Raw genomic sequence first — 21,702 nt, forward strand, 5'->3', positions numbered from 1 at the left:
CTCGTTCCCGTCATCCAATCAGAGCGGCCTGGGGCGCGGCGGGGCGGGGCCCGAGAAGAGGGCGGGGGCGGGGCTGAGGGAAAAGGAACTAGAAGGCTGCGGGACGAGAGGGCGGGCTCCCGGAGATTAAAAGCAGCCAATCAGAGCGCGCCGGCTTCCTTCGGAGAGCGGCGTGGGGCGTCGCCACGGCCGCCGCGCGCGCCGGGGGCTGGTTAAGGCCATGAAACAAAAGAAACCCTGCGAGGGGAGCCGCTGCCGTCCCCACCCACCCACCTAGTTACCTACCTCGGCTCCTCTCCCCGGCCCCTCCACCCCGCCCTCGCGCGCTCCGGCGGCCCTGGCGCTGCTCAGCCCGGGGCGCGGGCGCCGCCGCCGCCGCCGCCGCCGCCACCGCCGCCGCCTCCTCCCCCGAGGAAAGGTGTTTGCGCGCTGAGCAGGGCCCGGGCCCTGTCCGCCATGGGGCCCGCCGCCCGCCGCGCCTGACGCGCCCGCTGCTGCTGCCGCCGCCGCCGCCGCCGCCATTGACAGCGCGCCGCCGCGATGCCGAGCGGCAGCTCCGCGGCCCTGGCCCTGGCGGCGGCCCCGGCCCCCCTGCCGCAGCCGCCTCCGCTGCCGCCGCCGCCGCCGCCGCCGCCCGCGGGAGGCCCGGAGCTCGAGGGGGACGGGCTGCTGCTGAGGGAACGCCTGGCCGCGCTAGGCCTCGACGACCCCCCCAGCCCGGCGGAGCCCGGCGCCCCGGCGGCGCTCAGGGCCGCGGCGGCAGCGGCGGCGCAGTGCCAGGCCCGGCGGGCGGCCGGGCTGGCTCCGGAGGAACCCTCGCCGCCCGGCCGACCGGCGACCTCCGAGACGGCGGAGCTGGAGGAGGACGACGAGGAGGAGGAGGAGGAGGAGGGGGAGGAAGCGGAGCTGGACGGAGACCTGCTGGAGGAGGAGGAGGAGGAGGAGCTGCTGGAGGAGGCTGAGGAGGAGGAGGACCGGCCGTCGCTGCTGCTGCTGTCGCCGCCCGCGGCCCCCGCCTCCCAGACCCAGCCGATCCCGGGCGGGCCCCTGGGGTCGGTGCTGTTGCCGACCGCCGGCTTCGATGCCCGGGAGGCGGCGGCCGCGGCGGCGGCGGCGGCGGCGGGGGTGCTGTACGGAGGGGACGATGCCCAGGGCATGATGGCGGCGATGCTGTCCCACGCCTACGGCCCCGGCGGCGGAGGGCCCGCCGCCGCCGCTCTGAACGGGGAGCAAGCGGCCCTGCTGAGGAGGAAGAGCGTCAACACCACCGAGTGCGTTCCCGTGCCCAGTTCCGAGCATGTCGCCGAGATTGTCGGACGCCAGGGTGAGTGCAGCCGAGGTTCCTCTGGGCACGGCCCTGGGCGTGGGTGGGAGACGAAAAAGACGAGCGTGCGGCGGAAGAAGGAACCCGGAGAGTTTCCCCGCAATTCCGCCGAGAAGGGGTCTGGGAGGGACCGCGGGGGTCGCGGAGGAGGAGATGGGTCACCTTGCAAAAACCCACGCCGTTCCGCTCGCTCCTTCGGCCTGACGGGAAGTGTTAAGTTTCTCGGGCCACCCAGTCTAGTAGTGTTCACTTTACTCGGTGTATTGGTGGAACACCAGGCTGGCCTGGCACCAGAAACCTCGGTAAGGTGGTAAAAGGTCAGGTCAGAAGTTGTGGGTACGGTATTGTTTCCCGAAAGCTTCGAGATTGCAAGTTTGTGTAGCCTGTGAAAAGGATCATCCTTCCTTAGAACAGCTTGTGCAGATGAGAAATGGAGCGACATGGAAGCAGCATGTCCTGAGAACCTATTCGGGAGGGAAGAGATGTTCAAGCGGCCCCATCGCCACCTCCCTCCTCCGCTACTTAGAAACCTGGCTTTAGAAGTGCACCCCAACTCTGTTGGTCTTAGGTACTCAGTGGACACTTTTCTCAAAAAGGGATACTGTCAGTCTTTTGCAACACTTTAGCTGGTTCGATGAAGGGAAAACTGGACATGTAGGTAATTAAGGAACTTTATGCTTTTGTGCAGTTTTCGATAAATTTTCTTCTTCACTTGCTAGCACACCCGGTCTGCAGACAGACTCCTCCCACATTGTTCAGACAAAGGACCTAGGTCTCAGATTCCAGGAGTAGGTTTGTTAAGGTGGGGGAAGGGGATGCACAGAGAACCTCTGCATCCGACATTTTTAGGGAACGTTCTCTGGGCTCAAGTGAAGCTTTGCCCCTTTTACAAAAAGGGGACATACTACCTGCTGCCGCCGTGGTACAGCACGGTGTAGCCTGCTTGATACATGCCTCTTGTTGAGGTCAGAGAGACGATGGCACTGCTGCTTGAATGATCTCATTTTCCCAAGTGGTCTAAAGTACACATAAATAAGAGATTGTTGAGTCGGTGACTTCACATGTAAGAGGTGGCTTGCTTCTTTGCTAGAATTTTGGTAAGAAACGCCTCTGTGATATCTGCACACAAAATAGCTTGTAAAATAGCTTGTTTCAGATTGACTAATCAGTTTCACATGCCTCACTTGCCAGTTGTAGGAGCTGATCAGGATAATAGCCCATGAGAAAACTGTTTATGTACATGAAATAAAAATGCATTTTATTTATAGATACAGAATGAGATGGCTTTTCGTTTTAAATCATTGAGTGCTTGATTTTGCCCGATAATGAGTTTATGATAATGAATAAGCTGAGAATTTGAGGTTGATTCAGACAGACTTTCTGCTCTTTATCAGAAACTAACGATTTAATAGAATGGCTCTAAAGTAATGTGACGGTAGTGGCACTAACTACACCAAGGCAACCAAATCACACACGTGAGAACATGACCCTTAGAGAATGCAGTTCAGCAAACAAAGATGCAAGTATTGAACAACATAAGGAAAGTGTGGAGGGGTACCTGCTAGATGATGACGAGAAAATCACCCAAATTTTGTTAGTGATTAGGATCCGGTGAACCAGGGCCCTACAGGGGTGATGGAAGGGGCCTGGCAAGTAATTATTTAGGCTGTGGAATATAGAAATTTGAATGGCATACAGGGAAAACACCTCAGCATGACTTAATTCGGTGTTCATGTGTTTGTCTGCAGTAGCAAAGGAAAAAGAACATTTGCTTGCTAGTTTTACCACATGACAATACCATATCTTGGTAGGTTTAGTTTAACGTGAACTTTTTTTTTCTTTACATCCTTAAGCACTTAACTGTGAATTGGTAGTATTTATACAGATTTAAGCTGCACGTTTTTATTTTGTGCTATTACATGATAAATGTCTTAGTTTTTCTTCTTAGGGCTGTACTTATTGGTTAATAAGGAAATAGGAATCTATGTCTTAGAACATGGAGACAAATTGCTGACTGTTCTTGCACTTAATATTTCCCAGAGTTGACCGTACTGTTAAAAGTATGTCATCTTCCTCTATCTTATCTTAAGGGCAGAAAGTCTTGCCCTTTTCCTGTTTTGCTCCATTCAACTAGTGGATCATTGACCCCTTTACCACCCCCACACCCTAGCAGCATGGTAATAAAACCTGTATTTGCTCACTCCTGTAGAGAACTAAGTTGCTTCTAATGTCCACATCCATTTACTGTGTGAAAATTTCTCCTTGTGAGAGTACCTGTTCTAAGTGGGTTTTTAAAAACTGAGTTTAAAAAAAGTAAATCATTTTGATTTTTTGTTTGCTCTGCAAGAGCTAAATGTTCATCCTTAAGAATTAGCCATTCCTGCCATGTTATTCATTACCTGAAGTCATAATTTTCTATTTGACATCTCTTAATTGGTTTTGGAAATAACTATGTCACAGATGAAGACATTCATAACTTCAGCTCTGAAGCAAAGAATATAGGATGAATGGAATTCTGAGTTATACATAGCTAGCAGCACTTGCAGATAGCCCCTACTTCTGTTGTCTTTCAAAAAACATACATTGCATTTATTTTGTTTATGGTTGGACAGGTTTTCATCATATAGCCTGGCTGCTGGGCTCACAAACATGTGCCTCTACATGTATCCCCAGACCAATTTTTTTTTTCAATGTTCATGAGTGTTTTGCCTTCATGTGTGTATGTGTACCGCATGTGTGCCTGGTGCCCAAAGAGGTCAGAAGAGGGTGTAGGGTCCCTTGGAACTGGAGTTAAAGATGATTATAAGCCACCATGTGGTGCTGGGAACTGAACCCAGATCCTCTGCAACTGTTGAGCCATCTCTCCAGCCCCAAGACCATGGTTCTTTTTTAGAACCATGGGTCTGTGTATGTGTACTTAAGTGCAGGTGCTTGCAGAGACTAGAGTCAGATCCCCCTGGACTTGGAGCCACAGCTACCAGATGTGGGTGCCGGGAACTGAACTGGAGTCCTGGAAGAGCATTATGTGCTCTTAACCACTGAGCCATCTCTTCATCCCTCTTCTCCCCAGACCGCTTATAATAGTGATGAAAACTGGCAGAGCATATGACCTCCTATTTTATTTCCAGGAGCATATGGTCCTTGTACACTGTTAAATTGGTCTTGTTACTGTTGTCGTGTTTAGGTGTTGCATTTTTGTGAAATTAACAATATTATTAATATTGTAATAAAATTATTGATTATATTCAATAAACTATATTAATAAGATAAATTAGGAACTAGAGAGATAGTAATAATAAAAGAAATTTTAAAATATAGACATCAAAATAAGTCTAAAGCTGAGAAGATGGTTTTCTCCACAAGCATGAAGTTCAGACTCAAATAGCACCACATAAAAAGCTAGATGTGGTGCCATACAGCTGTAACCCCCTTCTGTGAGACTGACACAGAAGGGCCTGAGACTTGCTGGCCAGCTAGGCTAACCAGTCACTGGGCTCCAGGTTCAGTAAGAGACCCTGTCTCAAACAGGGTGAAGAGCCATAAAGGAAGACATCCATCATCAACCTCCAGCCTCTGCGTGGCATGCACACATGTACACATACTGAAAGCATTGTAAAATCTTGTTTTGTAAATACAGACTATCTGTTTTTAAGTGTAGTGCCTGTAAGACATTAATTGTGGTTGACAGGTTTGATTGAAGTCAACAGGTTTTATTCCAGTTTGTACAGTTGTTATTATCCAGTAAGTCTAAAAGGTGAATTACAATAGAACTCTGGATCCTTTTTTGGTTTTTCAAGGCAGGGTTTCTCTGTGTAACATCCCTAGCTGTCCTGGAACTGCTTTGTAGACCAGACTGGCCTCGAACTTAGAGATCCACCTGCCTCTGCCTCCCAAGTGCTGGGATTAAAGGCATACACCACCGCCACCCCAGCTTGGATCCATTTTTTAATACACTATCAACTAATTAAATGCTGTAAATTGAGTTTAAGATCAGTGTTCATTTTCAGCTATTTTTAACAACGACTTTAATTTTTAGTATATGTTCTTTAACCTTATAGGTCTAGAAAAGTCTTTTTTTAATTGTACATTCTATCAAAAAAAAACCCTTAACTTTGTACCCCCAATATACAGTATATACACAGTAGTGTATAAATAATGTACGCTAAAATAATGTACATCATACAAAAATTTTAACAAGGTAAAATGAAAATGGGTTCTTTGTAAAAGAAATAAAAATTTGTATGCCCATATTCTTATACTCTAAATGTCACTGAGCTAGACCATTTAGAAAACTCCCTCATTGATTGAATATCTTGTTACCACTGATCTCCAGTGACAGTGTGTATTAATGTGGGGGTGAGGGGCTTCCTGTTGTTTCAAATTTTTATCAGTAGTGTTTTGTGAGAAGAAACAGAACACTTGGTCTTGCTGTGCATAGATTTCCCATCCAAAAGTACATATGTATTTCGCTAAAGAATTTCATATATATAGATGTAGATATATATTTTTTTTTCTTTTTTCTGGAGAAGGTGGTTGGCTTTGACCCCTTGGCTAAGTACTGCTGGATATTTTACCAGTGCCATCTATTAGGTGGTTATAGGCATTTTGCAGGTATCCAGTCTGGATTTCTAAATGATAATCTGTCTACTTAGTAGATCTAGATTTAGGTCAGTTTTAAACAGTGTGATTTCCACCATTAGTGACTTAAACTCAGGAAATTTTGGGGAAAAAACTAAGTATATTTGCAGTTAAAAAAAAAAAGTTTCTAGGGATATAGTCCAGGAGGCCCTGGGTTCCATCTCCAGCACCATCAAAAAAGAAAAAAAAGGAGAGAGAAAAAAGGGAGGATGCTACTTTAGGAAACATCAAATAGGTAAATAGATCATGGTAAACTTCTTTTTTTTTTTTTTTTTTTTTTTAAGGAAAATCAAAAGGTGATTCTAAAAGTGTTTTGGTTTTTTTTTTTCCTTTTTGATGGCCTCTTACTATGTAGCCCAAGGTTAGCCTCCTGCCTCATCTTTTAACTTACCATACTACTAGTTAATTTTGCCAAATTCAATCTGATAATTAAGCCTTTAAGCTACTTGTTTTTTCTATTTTTATTTGAGGGAGTCTCCATGTTGTCCAGGCTTGCCTCAAATCAAACTCCAGATTTCTGCCCCTGCCTTATGAGTGCTGGGATTGCAGGTATATTATCACACCCTGCTAGTAATTTTCTAGTACTAGAATTACCAAACCCAACAAAATTAAATGTATGCATAGAATAATGCTGTGTGAATAGTTGTCTGTGACCGATTCTGGGAATTTTACGTTAATCTTCAGTATATAGAATCTTTCATGCCAGTGTTTGAATTTAGGACAGTTGCGTATGTATGGTTATCGCCTTTGTCTAGTAAACAGAAGACTACAAATCATTGCATGTAAGGAAAGCCTTATTTGACCACACATAGTAAGTAGCATGAAATAGTAAGACTTAGCTTTAAAATAATAGAGAATTTAGCCGGGCGGTGGTGGCGCACGCCTTTAATCCCAGCACTCGGGAGGCAGAGCCAGGCGGATCTCTGTGAGTTCGAGGCCAGCCTGGACTACCAAGTGAGTTCCAGGAAAGGTGCAAAGCTACACAGAGAAACCCTGTCTCGAAAAACCAAAAAAAAAAAAAAATAGAGAATTTGTTACTGAAAATTGCAGGTGCAGTTGAAATTAGGCATAAAGGATTTGATCGTGAACATTGTTTCCCTATACCACTCTTCACCCTTGCCTTTTCCTCTTTATATTAACTTCATCACTGTTGCCAGGGACTTGGGACAACTCTTACCTTCTGTGCAAATTCTAGATGAAATCTAAAATTGTCATTTTAGTGTTTTACCTAAAAGATACCAGATCTTTCAAGTTTATAGTATGTACTTCTAGCAAAGGGTTAAGTAGACTAGAAGAGAATCTTACAGATAACTGAGTCCACTTAAAACTTGTGTTGTTTTGGTTTATTAGTGGTGCTGGAGATCTCTAACCCAGGAACTTATGCATGCTTGACAAGTTCTCTACCACTGAACTACATCCCCAGCCTGGTAATTCTGAGAATTCTATTACCATTTTCTAAAGGGTATGAACATCTAGTAAGGAAACTAATTTACATCGTCTTCTGGCTGTTGCAGCTTTAATAAAAGGCCAAATGGAACTTTTTTTCATTAAATATTTGAACTTCTCTAACATACTTAAGGGTGAATTTTAGAATCACCAATTTGGGAGTGGAAAGATGGCTCAGCTAATAAGAGCACTTGCTGCTCTATAATGAAGACCAGGGCGAAAATCCTAGCACTCACAGTCAACGGTTCACAAATACCTGTAATTCGAGCTCGAAGACATCTGATGCCCTCTCCTGACCTCCTTGAGTTATCTGTGCACACAAATGTGTGCATACACTCACCCATAAATAATAAAAAAAAGTCTAAAGATTTAGGGGTTTTGGGGGGGGTCATTGTTCTTTTTTCAGCTTTAGACAATTCTAACGTGTTTTCTTAATGTGCAAAACTAGATGATATCATAGAGTTCATAATCTCAGCTTTGTCCAAAAAGAGCCCCTAATTCATACAGAAGTAAACTGGATTTCAGTTACCAGTTAGATTGACTGCACATTTTGTCCTGACTTTGCAGTGTGTAATACCTTAACATTTTTTCAACCTAATGTGTCTCTAGGAGTTAGGGCTGTGTGAGTGTGTGCACGTGTTTGCAGAAGCCACAGAAAGATGCTGGATGTCTTCCCCTTCGGCTCTTGATTTTATGAGATGGAGTCTTCTACTGAACCTGAAGCTCCCCATTTTGGTTAGGCTGGCTCACTTAAGAGTAAGCTCCTGGAATCCACCTGTCTCCACTCCACAGCACTGAGTTATATGCACGGGCAACCATACCTGGGTTTTGTGGATGCTGGGGATTTGACTTCAGGTCTTCTCACAGGTACACGTACATAACACACACACACACACACACACACACACACACACACACACAGCATAGAGACACTCTCTTCTTAGGACTTAGCTAATTAATGTTCACCAGACTTTGAATACATATGCTGAAATTGAGTTCTTACAGTGTGAAAGGAACTTTTGAATAGTAAGAGGAAAAGGACTTTACAAAATCAAATACTGTGGCTCCCCTTGTTAACTGTACTATATTATGAAATGTGAAATAGTGTTGTTTTTAGAGGAAAAGAGTAGGGAGCAGTGAAAAGTGTGAAACTAAGGAAGTTTGAGTCTGAGATCTAACATAGCAGCTAAGATACCAAAGTTCTTTTCCTGCTTTTCCCAAAACACCCTATGAAGAATAAGTGAAAATGTGTCTGTAAGAGAGGTTTTAGGAAGCTGGAGTGCTTTAGAAATCATTTTTTCAAAGCCAGTTCCAGTCTCTCTGGTATTAGCTGAGTTTACTCAGGGTGAGAAATAGTGGAGGAATGGGAAATGGTTCTAAATGCTGAAACAGGAGTTATGATTAGCTTAGGGGGAAGGGTGCTAGTGATGAACCCAGGGCCTTGGACATGGCAAGCATATGCTTTACCACTTAGCTATATAACCCATCCCAGTAAGCTTTTTAGTATAGTATTTTAATTTTTCCTCACAACTAAGTGAGGAAACTATCTTTAATACTACTAATTACTCTCACATGACAAAGAGGTAGATAGAGGCTTCATGGTGTGTTTTAAGTTCACTAATTCATGATAGTTTGTCCATACATTCTTCCATTTTCAGTCTTCACTAACTCTTCCTTGAGGAAAGACTAGATACACATATGTGAATTTGATTGTCCCAGTGTTTTTGACTTTAGAGAATGATGAAGGTATTTCCTACAGGAGGAATTTGATACAAAAAGTAAGCATTGAGAAAGACCTAGAGATTGATTGGATCCTAATGAGGAAGCAACAGGTCAGTCATGGTCATTTAGAATGCAGTTCTGCAGACGATCAGGAGTTTTGTTGCATGTATTTTCTTTGAATTAGACTATAAACTATTTCAGTGTGGTAGCTATGGCACTGAGTTAATCCATTGTTTGTGTATGTGGGTTGTGTTTCATGTTGGTGAACTTCCTCGTGAAGACCAAAGGTCAGCCATGAATGCCATCATTCCTCAGGAACATCTACTTTGGTTTGAACGTTTGACGTTGAAGATGATTTTTATTTTTTGGTTTTGTTTCTTTGTTTGGTTGTGTGTGTGTGTGTGTGTGTGTGTGTGTGTGTGTGTGTGTGTGTGTGTGTGTGTACCTGCTAAGGAGTATCAGATCCCCTGGAATTGGAATTACAGTTGGTTGTAAATGTCTAATATGCATGCTAGGAACCAAACGAGGGTCCTCTGGTACAGCTGCAAGCAAGCACTCTTAACCATTGTGCTAGCTCTTCAGTCCCCTGCCTGTTTTTTTGATCCAGTATCTCTCATTGGCTTGGAATTTGCTGCTCAGACTAGGCTGGCTGGACAACACCCCCAGGTGCACACCAGCATATCTGGCTTTTTATGTAGGTTTTGAGGGTTGAACTCAGTTGTCTTGTTCGAACCACAGCACTTTTCCAATAGCTGTCTTCCCATCTCTGTTTGTTAAATTTAGTTCATAAAGCCATACAGACAGTTTCTACTTCTCAAAGTTCTGTTGTGTTAATTGCAGGGAGAAAGTATGGTATGTATGCTAGGAAGGTATCCCAAGTTATTTAAGAAAAGATCTGAACAGAAGTGGAACAGCATGCACTTATAGAAGATGAGAGAGACTGAAAGTAATTAGTTTCTGCCATTTAATATTAGGAGGAAAATGAATTTACATTAAGACCAAGGAGTTGCTGTTTTTCTCAAAAGTTAAGTAAGCTATTCAAGTTTAATCCCCTTCCCATTTTTATTAAATGATGTATGCATAATTTTCCAATATTTGCAGAGGATTATCAGAAATGAACGTGGGCATGGGTCTGAGGTTTGGTTTTGTTTGTTTGTTTTTTGTTTTGTTTTGTTTTTTTTTTTTTTTGGTTTTTTGAGATAGGGTTTCTCTGTGTAGCTTTGCGCCTTTCCTGGAACTCACTTGGTAGCCCAGGCTGGCCTCGAACTCACAGAGATCCGCCTGACTCTGCCTCCCGAGTGCTGGGATTAAAGGCGTGCGCCACCACCGCCCGGCCTGAGGTTTGTTTTTAAAGCATACATTTTCTTAAATCACTATACATATATATACACTAATTTATTAAATATTTGGAAAATAAAATGAGTGCAGTTTCTGTATAAAACTCATCTTTGTTTAAAAAAAAAAATCAGGAACACCAGATACACAAGATTCAGAATGCAAATAGTTCTACCTCCATCTTGCATGCTATCATTTTCTCCTTTTTCTGCTGATTATTGTGATGACCTTTCATTCCAGATAAGTAAGTCTTCCCTTCCAGCTCTGTAACTAATCATCTTCCCTCGAATCTTTTGTCCATGTAAGATTAAGTCCCTTATCTGACTTGAAAACTTCTCCAAGAACTCTCTAGTCACCTGAAGCTCTCAAGATGCTGAACTAGCTTTAATGTCTCCACTGTACCGCTGTGCACTCCAGTTTCCTGCTTTTGTACTTCCTCCCTGCTTGGCAAAACTACTTCAAGCTTCTCCTCAAATGTCTTTAAGGTTGGCCCGTGCTTGTGTGTAGAGGACAGAGGTCAATGTTAGGTTTTGTCTTCAGTCACTCTGCCTTACCTTTTGAGACAAAAATCTCTCAGTGAACCTGGAGTTCACTGATTCATCTAGATTAGCTTGCTAGCTAGCCTCGGGTGCTCACTGAGGTTCTCCTATCATACATGTGTGACAGGCTCTTCACCATCTATCTCCTGGGCCCTTAAAGCCTTCTTTCATGTGTTTTAAAGCAGTAAAACTAATCTACTTCTGAGTGTTCCCACTGTTTTGTAAGCCTGCGTTCATTAAAGCAACCATTGCTTGTATCCCTTGGGACATGAGCTCCTTGAAGTCAGAAATAACCAAGTTTCTCATACTGCTGGAAGTAGACCCTGTACTTTACTTTAGGGGGAGTTTAACATTTGAATGGTTAAGCTCAACATTAAAGTGAACTTGAACTAAAGTTCAGGATTAATGAAATGCTCTTGGAGCTGAAGAAGTGATTTAGCTAGGAACACCTTGACTGACACACCCCTTCAGATAGATACAGAGAACAGCTTTTGTTTATCTCCCACTAAGCTACTCACCTATATAGAGCCACATTTGTAAGAGTCCGTATCAATAGTTAGCTTATAGTATGTTTCTTTTCTTCCTATTTGATTAATAACACTATCCCTTCAATGTTTTATAAATCTCCAAACCTCTCTTGGCCAGTAGAGGCCATTTGATTACTATTCCTTCATTGAGTTTAAAATTCCCATGAACCAATACATCTTTTAAAATTTGGGGGCTTAGAAGAAAGGAAGGGGTAATATAATTAGCAGAAGAACTTCACACATGCAAAGACTTTTAACCCTAACCCACCATCAGCACCAAAGAAACAATTGAATTTAAGTATTTACTTCACTTGGCATGTTGCAAATGTGCTTAAGGACATGGATTTAGCTGTGTAAATGGGGTCTGGGATTATCTGGTAGGCCCAGTTAAAATAAAATGAGTCCCTAAAAGCAGAAAATTTCCCGGCCAGGTGTGAACTCTGGCTGAGGAAGAGAGATAGAAACTTGACTGCTGACTCTGAAGAATGTGGATGGCTCTAGAACCATAAACACTTGAATTCTGCCACCAACATAAATCTTCAGGGAAACATACCTTCTAGGGCTTCCAGGAAAGAAATTTGGGGGGGAAAAAAAAGGTCCTACCATGATTTTGATTTCTAACTCTGTTGAAACCTGTGTGATATTTTTATAACAAATGTATGTTTTATGTGCGTGTGTGTATGAGTGTGTGTGTGTGTGTGTGTGTGTGTGTGTGTGTGTGTGTGTGTGTGTATGTTTATGTCATTGGAAAACACCGTTTATGGTCATTAGTAATAATGTTGGAATATTATAGCAGTGCTGGAGCGTATGCTCAGTGGGTTAGAACTCTTGCTGTGCAACCATAAGGACCTGAATAGATCCCAAAACTCAGCATGGCCCCAGCCTAGCTCCAGGTTCAGTGAGAAAGGGAAGAAGGTGAAGTATGATAGATCAGGACACCTGATGTCATCCGCCCTTTCTTTGGAAGAGGTCTCTTAACCTTGAGAAGTGAGATAGAATGTTTGGCTATACCAAGGAGGGAGGGGACAAGTTGTGGATGAAGTTGGAGAGTTTTAGCCTGAAACAGCCCTAGCATCAATGATAGAAAGGGAAAATGGGTTCATACACCAACAAGGTAAGCTAGAGGCTTTATTGCAGGGAATTTACTTCAAACTAAGTTGAAGTTGCAGCTCTGAAATTCGTTAGTACTCTATCCAAGTTCCCACCCTGTAACTACCGTCAATAAAACTTTGATACATGCTGGCTTTATCAATAGCTATAAGAAAACAAGTAGTAGTCAGTACATTTAAGAGTTGCAAAACTGAGTTTGACTTTCAGATTATGAAATCATTTATCTTGCTAATATAACTTAAAATAATCACAGCAATGGTAGCTAAAAGTCTTAAACAAAAATAAAATATTATTCATATATTCTATTGATATTTATTTGATTTGAAATCACAATGAAAAGTCTCTCTTACCCTGTCCCTCCAAGTCAATTTTGTGAATGCATTATATTCCATTCTACAACTGTCTTAGCCTCATGCTTACACAAGCAATAAGGAATAAAATACTGAGAACATCCTGCACTTACACTAGGATTACCTCTACAAATGGAATTATGAGGGTACAGGATAATTTTGATACACAAACTGCCCTCTGCAAATTGTCCACCTTGACCAACTAAATACGGTCTCTTCGTCCCACTTTTATTTTCAGTATTGTAATGTTGGCATTGACAGCTGTAGGTGGGAAAACTGGCTTAGTTACTGCGGAAATAAGAATTTCCATCTAGCCAGGCGGTGGTGGCGCACACCTTTAATCCCAGCACTCAGGAGGCAGAGGCAGGTGGATCTCTCTGAGTTCAGGGCCAGCCAGGGCTGCACAAGAGAAACCCTGTCTTGAAAAACCAAACCAAACACACACACACACACACACACACACACACACACACACACACACACACAATTCCATCTTAAAAGCAATTTATTTGCTTTGCTGTATGCCGTTTCTTTTATCTGTTTTTCTTTTGGGGGTTAAGTGTTTATAGTGGAGAAATATGGGGGTGCAAGAGAGAAATTAGGCATTTGTGAGATGAGTTGTAAACATTTTAATTTTTTAGCTATTTTTGATGACTTTTTGCCATGCAACAATTATTTTTTAAATATACCACAATTTATCAGTACCTTGTTGCTTCTGTTTTGTAGCATCTGGAGTTGCCAGTTCCTCCATTTTTTTTTTTAAAGTATCTGAATTTTCAAACATATTCAAGATTAAATACTCCATAAAGCTCTTTCTTTTCCTCTCTACCTACAAAGAAGTTACAAAATTGTTATTTCTCCTTAGTTAATGTCACCTTTTGAAAACTACCTATTCAAGTAGTCCCCACCTTCACAGTGTGATTGTAGAAACCATGTTATTTGTAACTCAGTATCCTTATGTTATATAGAAGCCATGTTGTGATGACAGAGGTTTCCTACAGTCTATGGTGAACTGTCTTAAAATTTAGGGAGAGAAGTGCTTACCTTCGTTTTTATTGGCAGTGGCTTAAAAGGCTTGGTCTTACTGCCTTTGTTTGTTTGTTTTACCTCCTTCCTCTGCTCTGCAAAACCAAAGTACATTACCCTTTTGGGGGCAATGATTTTCCTATCTCAGAAGTGATTCAAAGCTAAAGTGTCTTATTTTTCCATTGACTACACATTAAACACCTGTTTTTTAGTACCAACCATAGGTCAAATAAGTGTTGTATGTACCTGTAAGCTAGAACTGACATTACTTAAATTACTGTCTCACCGGGTGTTTTGTTTTTTGTTTTTTGTTTTTGTTTTTCTCTGTTTTGTTTGGGGGGTGTGTTGCAGTGCTAGGAATTGAACCCAAGAGCCTCCTGCCTGCTGGGCAAGCACTATACCACTAAGCTGTTCTCCCAGCCCTCAGCAATAGTTATTTAGAAAGGGGTCTTAATTTTCTGTTGGTTGATACTAGAAAAGATTGAAAGGAGACAAACAGATTCTAAAAATACTTGGCATTTAATAGAAATTGCCCGTGTTTTTCTGCAGGATGAACCAGGACTGCCTGTTACTGGGAATGAGGTTTTATTTTTCAGTATGTGTGTATTACGTACTCACGTGTGTGTGCAGGAGCCTTGTTCCTTGAGATACAATCTCTTTCCTGAACCTGCAGCTAGGCTCATAGCCAGCAAACTCCAGAGATCCTCCTGTCGTCAGCCTCAAGTAGTACTGGGGTTACAAGCACACCTGTGGTGGCTTTTCACATGGCACTGGGGATTCAACTTAGGTCTTCATGCTTGTGCAGCAGAGGGCTCTTACCTACTAAGCCATGTCTGCAACCCAGGAATGAGGTTTTCGGAGACTACCTTCTTACCAAGTTGTAGCCTGGAGTGTAAACTCATGTAACTGAATGATACTCTTTTGAGTATAGAGTATGACCAGCTAGTATTTCGCCTTTCAGATTTTCTTAGGCATCTCTGTAGGTCGCATGTTGTCCAGGGGATGTGATCTCAATTCTCAGCCCCAGGCAGCATCTACTATGAGGAAGATTTAACTGTGTAGAGACAGAAGATTTGCTGTGATCACCCAGTTCATTTTATTATACATTAAAAACAAATATAACTCATCTTTTACTCAAAAGTAATGATCACCAATTTGGTTTTAATATAGTTGATTGTAGATGTAGTCTTACTGTAGCACTTAGAAAAGTTTTCATGTTTCACAGTAATATGTTTACTTGTGATTTCTGGATAGAGCCCACCAAACTATCTCCTCCTGATAACTCTATTGTACTCAATTAAATGCTTTTCGTAAATTTTTGGTTTGGGCCCTGCAGTTAGGAATGTGGTTTGTTTCTTCTTTACCTTCTAGTATAGTTCTTAACTTTTTTTTGTTCTCTTGAACTATGAGATTTCTGAAAGTTTAATAAAATGAAGGAAAAAATAATAAGATACCTGGGAAAGCTCTTTGAGGAAGAATTACTCCATCTTTATGCCACACTCAGTGACACTTGAATACATTTTGTTTTCAGAGAACCTGAGTCTGGGTTTTCACGGTAGTGTACCTAGGACCCAGTATGAAAAGGCAGCCATTTCTTTGTAAGTTCTACAGTTGTTAGAAGGAGGAACAGGAACCTTAATTAATTTGTGGTTAGGATTCAAGTTCTATAGTAGGTTAAGCTGTTTTAAATATGCTATCATTTAATTCGAATGGACATTCTCCTTTCAGTATGGATGAGACTAAGCAGTATGGGACCAGAAGATGAAAATCTTGAAAGGCAGGGATTAAAGGGGACTTTGGGGTCCAAAATAACATTAAAAAGGCCCAGTGTTCTAATACAGAAAATTAGCAGTCTTCCTTTCCACAAATATTACATAGCAACCCAGTAGTATATATGGATATTCAATTTCTCAGTGCTTTGATAATTTAAAGGGCAGACGTAGGAGAGAAGGAGCATCATTGAGGACAAGGTACTTAAACCAAACCCAGGCAGTTAATAGGAATTCAACAAAACAGCTGGGACTGAAGAACTAAAGAGGGAAGATTTTAGTTATGGAAACCAGGAGCATGAATGTGCCATAAGTTGAAGTATACTATAGAGTTTAAAAGAGTGGAGGAATGGGCATAGGAAGAATGCAAGTTAAAAAGTCAGGAACTAGCTGAGGAAATGTTTTTGTGTGCCATATTGTTTCACTTTAGTGTATCAGGAACCAGTAAAATACTCTGTACAAAGAAGGGACCCTATAACCCATGCTGTATTGAGAAAGCATCATCCTATTAGAGAAAATAAAGAGAAATAACTTGAGTAAGGTGAAGTTTGGGGTTGTAGATCTGTATTGCAGGCGTGTGGGCTCAAAATTATATATCTAATTATATAAAGCCTTAGTTTTTACCCATTAATGACTTGTCAGGGACAAGAGAGGAAAGGGAGACTTAAGGAAAAGGCCTGCCCAAATTGTGGCTATCTTCAATAACACCGCCTGCTTTATTTTTTTGAGAAAATAATTGTATGATGTAATCATGAGAATAAATTTATTCTGGGAATCTGCTTATTAATTTCTTTGAAAACTAATTCCAGAGATTTAAGCCATAGTTGTATATTTGACAGTTTGGAGACTTATGTAACCTGCATAATTGGCACGGTAATTCTGTGATCACTCAAAAACAATTAATTTAAAGTTAAGAATTTTGAAAAATTAAGCATGTCTTCCATATTTTATTTTAACTTAGGTACACTTAGGGGTTGGGACCAAAGCTTTGAGTTTGGGTTTGGAGCTGGTGTTCCTCTAGCCATTTTCCATGGGTCTTCAATATTTGTTTCTTTAAATGCATCAAAAACTTTACAGCAGCCACAAAATCATTCTGTATTACTTTTTTTAATCCTGCACTTTTGTGGTTGTCTCCTCATATATTAAAAAACAAAACAACTTTTTTCCCTTGTCACTCCTCCTTATTAATTTTTTAAATATTCAGATTAGTTTTTAATTTATAAAATTTATTTGCTTGAATACAACTATCATAAATTAGATAGCAATAAATAATTGTTCTTTAATAAGCCTAGAATTTAACTGGGATCTGAAGAAAGATAGCCACTAGCCATGAATGTTGGTTTCAATAGAATTTTACAAAGGAGTCATGTTAAAGCAATAAAATAATCAAGTGAAAGTCGTAGAGTAGTTGAAAATTAAAATTCTTGAAATAAAATAGCATAGATTTCTACATCACACACAGCTTAACTCTGGCTCTACCACTGATGTGTGAACGTAAACAAGTTATATAATTTTTCTAAGCGTCAGTTTTATTTTCTTAGTAAAATGAGGTAATGGTCCAGAACTTAGAGTTCTCAGTGGGTTAAATGAAACAACAAATATTTTTATAATATTTTAATAACACTGAGTCCAGTTAGTGCAAGACAATGTTAACTATCTCAATTACATTTAATATTTTTCTTGCTGCCAACATTCTTGCAAAGTAGAAAATCACTAGTATTATAAAACTCAGTCTTACTGATGGTATAGTTTTCCTATATAGACTACTTTGTACATCTTTCCAAGTAACTAATAAAGAACAAGGTAGACTTCTGAGTTGTAACCGCCCAGTAGAGGTTCCCTCTCTTCCCAAAGGAAAGAATGCAAGACAAGTACACATCCATCTCCGGCAGTATTGCATGGAATTGGGGAAATGTCATCATTTAGTGTTAAGTTTATGACAGAGACTCTTAAGAACTATACTCTAAAGGGCGTTTAGTTTGAAAAGAACTTTTCATGGTTTCTCTTTAAAATACTTTTAAAGTAGATACTAATTCTGAAATGTTTTCTTTTAACAGGTTGTAAAATTAAAGCACTGAGAGCCAAGACAAACACATATATCAAGACACCTGTTCGTGGTGAAGAGCCCATTTTTGTTGTCACTGGACGGAAAGAAGATGTTGCCATGGCCAAAAGAGAAATCCTCTCGGCTGCAGAGCACTTCTCTATGATTCGTGCATCTCGAAACAAAAATGGCCCTGCGCTAGGAGGGTTATCCTGTAGTCCTAATCTGCCTGGTCAAACCACGGTCCAAGTCAGGGTCCCCTATCGTGTGGTAGGGCTAGTAGTTGGACCAAAAGGAGCAACAATTAAGAGAATTCAGCAGCAGACCCACACATACATAGTAACTCCAAGCAGAGATAAGGAGCCGGTCTTTGAAGTGACAGGGATGCCCGAAAATGTTGATCGAGCACGGGAAGAAATAGAAATGCATATTGCCATGCGCACAGGAAACTACATAGAGCTCAATGAAGAAAATGATTTTCATTATAACGGTACCGACGTGAGCTTTGAAGGTGGCACTCTTGGCTCTGCATGGCTCTCTTCCAATCCAGTTCCTCCTAGCCGTGCAAGAATGATGTCCAACTATCGAAATGACAGTTCTAGTTCTCTAGGAAGTGGTTCCACTGATTCCTATTTTGGAAGCAATAGGCTGGCTGACTTTAGTCCAACAAGCCCATTTAGCACAGGAAACTTTTGGTTTGGAGATACACTACCATCTGTAGGCTCAGAGGATCTTGCAGTAGACTCTCCTGCCTTTGACTCTTTACCAACATCTGCTCAAACTATTTGGACTCCATTTGAACCAGTTAACCCACTCTCTGGCTTTGGGAGTGATCCTTCTGGTAACATGAAGACTCAGCGTAGAGGAAGTCAGCCATCAACTCCTCGTCTGTCTCCTACATTTCCTGAGAGCATAGAACACCCACTTGCTCGGAGGGTTAGGAGCGACCCACCTAGTACAGGCAACCATGTTGGCCTTCCAATATACATCCCTGCTTTTTCTAATGGTACCAATAGTTATTCCTCTTCCAATGGTGGTTCCACCTCTAGCTCACCTCCAGAATCAAGAAGAAAGCACGACTGTGTGATTTGCTTTGAAAATGAAGTTATTGCTGCCCTAGTTCCATGTGGCCACAACCTCTTCTGCATGGAATGTGCCAACAAGATCTGTGAAAAGAGAACGCCATCATGTCCAGTTTGCCAGACAGCTGTTACTCAGGCAATCCAAATTCACTCTTAACTATATATATATACATAAATACTATAGCTCTATATGGACTCATAAAGGCATGGGTATAATGGGACCCCCAGTAAACTTCCTAATGAATTCTTATGACTGTTAGCAGGCTTTATTGGGATTAGGCTAAAGTTGTTAGTACACTTATAAAAGGCTGCTATGGTAACACTAAACCTAAGTGGTCTCTTGTCTATTAGTTTGGTTTGGATTATTAATACTCTCTTGTAGACTCAGAGACATAGCTTGTGTAAGAGTTGTTAAAGCTGAAGTTCTGCTTGGCTGTGTAAGCTATGAGCAAAATGTATCCATCCGAGATTGTAGTCAGTGGGTCCCAAAGCCTCGCCACATTAAGAGTTTATGGAGGGTGCCTGGCATTACAGACGACTGACACTTCCAGTGCTGCCTTCTTTACACTGCCAGTTTTGACACAACAGGTTTGTTTTTTATTTCACAACAACTTCTGCCTAATTCTGCAGGATTGCAAGTAACTTTTTAAAGCATTGTGATTACTTATTAGTAATAATAGGGCTGATGGCAGTTTACTAGATCACTGGTTATAATTTGGGACAAAAACTGCTACATTGACTTTCATCTCGCCCAGAGTGCTCAAGGCTGGTGTGTTCAGTGGATCAGGAATACAATTGTCTTTGATTGTGAATTCCTACCCATTGCCTCCCTTGGTGAATGTGGAAATAGCCGCCTAGGTTTTCCCATTTCAGGATGGGCTTTGGGATGCACCTATATTGGCTGAAAAATTTGAGAATGCGAACATTCCATTCATTAGTCTGATCAAGCTATTAATATTTAGACTGTAGATCAAAATGTGAAACATTTTATGTTCAATCCATATTGTCTTGCACATTATAAATATATTTTTATTTTTTAGTAATGTAGGGGATGGGGAGGGAGATAATAATGCCCTTGGCATAATTCATGAAAGCAGCTGTGACAACCTCCAATCAGTTTACTTCATTTCAAACCTATTTCCAATCACAAAGAAAGATTTCTTTAAAACACACTTGTACATTTCACCTGTGGATGTTTTAACTTCATCCTCAGTATGTCCCCAAATTTGCTGGCATTGAAAGGACAAAACATACTGGTGGGTTTTTCTACTAATTATTTTTTGAAGCGTTATTTTCCCAACACAAAAGAGCTTTTTTTCTCAGTATAACAAAAATTGAAATCTTATGTGTATTCAATAGTAAATAGACAAATTTTATTTTTTATTTCCACTTGAAGAGTTACATTTCGTATAAAGTTTACAAATAACGGTTTTTATTTTGATTTTTCAGTATAAAAAAAGTTGCCTTGATGGCATATTATGATGTAATGCTAATTGCTTGTAGGATAGTTAATTGTCAGTATTGAATCCTAATCTCTAGCTGCCGTCTTGTAGATATGGACGAATGTCACCAAGCATGTGTTTTGTATTTTGTTGCATTGTACACTGCAACTAATAAGCCAAGGAATCGACATATATTAGGTGCGTGTACTGTTTCTAAAAACCACAAACTAAGAATGATAAATTATCAATATAGTTTAGTATTTGCTAATTTTACTACACTCTTTTGTTATGTATATGTAGGGAAGTCATAGGGATTATAAATTCAATTTGAGTAAAGTTTAAAACCATATATTTTATGATAAAGGGCCTTTAACTTAAGATGGCCAAAGCACTGATATTATATATTTGCTGTAAAGAGAATTATAAGAGTTTTATTTTTCTGATATTAAAAGTTACTTAATAAAGACTTGTTTCCATTAACTTGAATGTATTCTCCTTGGTGTTTTTCATATAACTATTATCATTTAATCTTACACAAAGGAAATTACTTAACAATGCAGTTTGTTTTTTGTTTTTTTTTTTTACACCAAATTTTCCTATTCTCTAACTTTTGCTCTTGGTTGTAGTGTCAATGAGAGAAAGTGTGTTTGGCTGTCTGTCAGTCAGTGTCTGCACACTCACATGCTTCTGATGTTAAATATGTCATTTCTAGTCTACATTTACCTCTTCTGTTACTGTCTCCCTTACTTTTTTTTTTTTTAAATGCCGAATGCTGTTTATTGAAGGAGGGAAGAGGTCTTAAATACAGGCTTACAGCACAATGGGAGAACCCCGGAGGGCAGAAGTTCACTACAGATGTTTTACAGTCTTGCATCTAAGCTGTTAATGCCCATTATGCAGGATACACAGACAAGGAACTTCCCTTAAGCATTCAGGGGGGTGGAACCTGGCAGCGAATTAGCATAGGGAGGATATCAAGATCAAGGTCAGCAAGCAAGGCAACAGTTACCCAAAATGGGGGCCAGGGCCCTACAGGTCCCCCTTTTTCTAATAAATGAGCTTCTGACTTAGGTTGCATGGGACGTCAGCAGGTCACCTTACCCTTCATGGAGATACCTGCCCAGGCCACACAGGCGCTCTGTCTTAGGTTGGTGGGTGCCCCCCAGGCATTACCCGTCTCTGAATACTTATTATCATGCAGGCTCAACCGTGTGTGAGCTACAGAGTTAACTGCTGCCAAAGATCTCAAAGTGGCACTGGGCTTGCAATCTGTGTGTTCGACAAGAAAAGACCAACAGAGGTCCTATCCCACCCATAGCCAGTAGGCTAAAGGCAACTGAGCCATTCA

General features: G+C 41.2%; 1 protein-coding gene across 1 annotated transcript; it reads left to right on the plus strand.

Annotated features, from left to right (window-relative positions):
* Positions 1-540: 540 nt before the first annotated feature.
* Mex3c (mex-3 RNA binding family member C) lies at positions 541-20,840 on the plus strand. The gene is made up of 2 exons (XM_052742485.1): positions 541-1,324; positions 17,844-20,840. The coding sequence occupies exons 1-2, from the start codon at positions 541-543 to the stop codon at positions 19,067-19,069; spliced, it is 2,010 nt and encodes a 669-aa protein (XP_052598445.1). The 3' UTR covers positions 19,070-20,840.
* Positions 20,841-21,702: the final 862 nt, after the last annotated feature.

The sequence above is a fragment of the Peromyscus californicus genome, unplaced genomic scaffold (genome assembly GCF_007827085.1).
Source record: "Peromyscus californicus insignis strain IS unplaced genomic scaffold, ASM782708v3 Scaffold_17__1_contigs__length_78620276, whole genome shotgun sequence".
Lineage (NCBI taxonomy): Eukaryota > Metazoa > Chordata > Mammalia > Rodentia > Cricetidae > Peromyscus > Peromyscus californicus.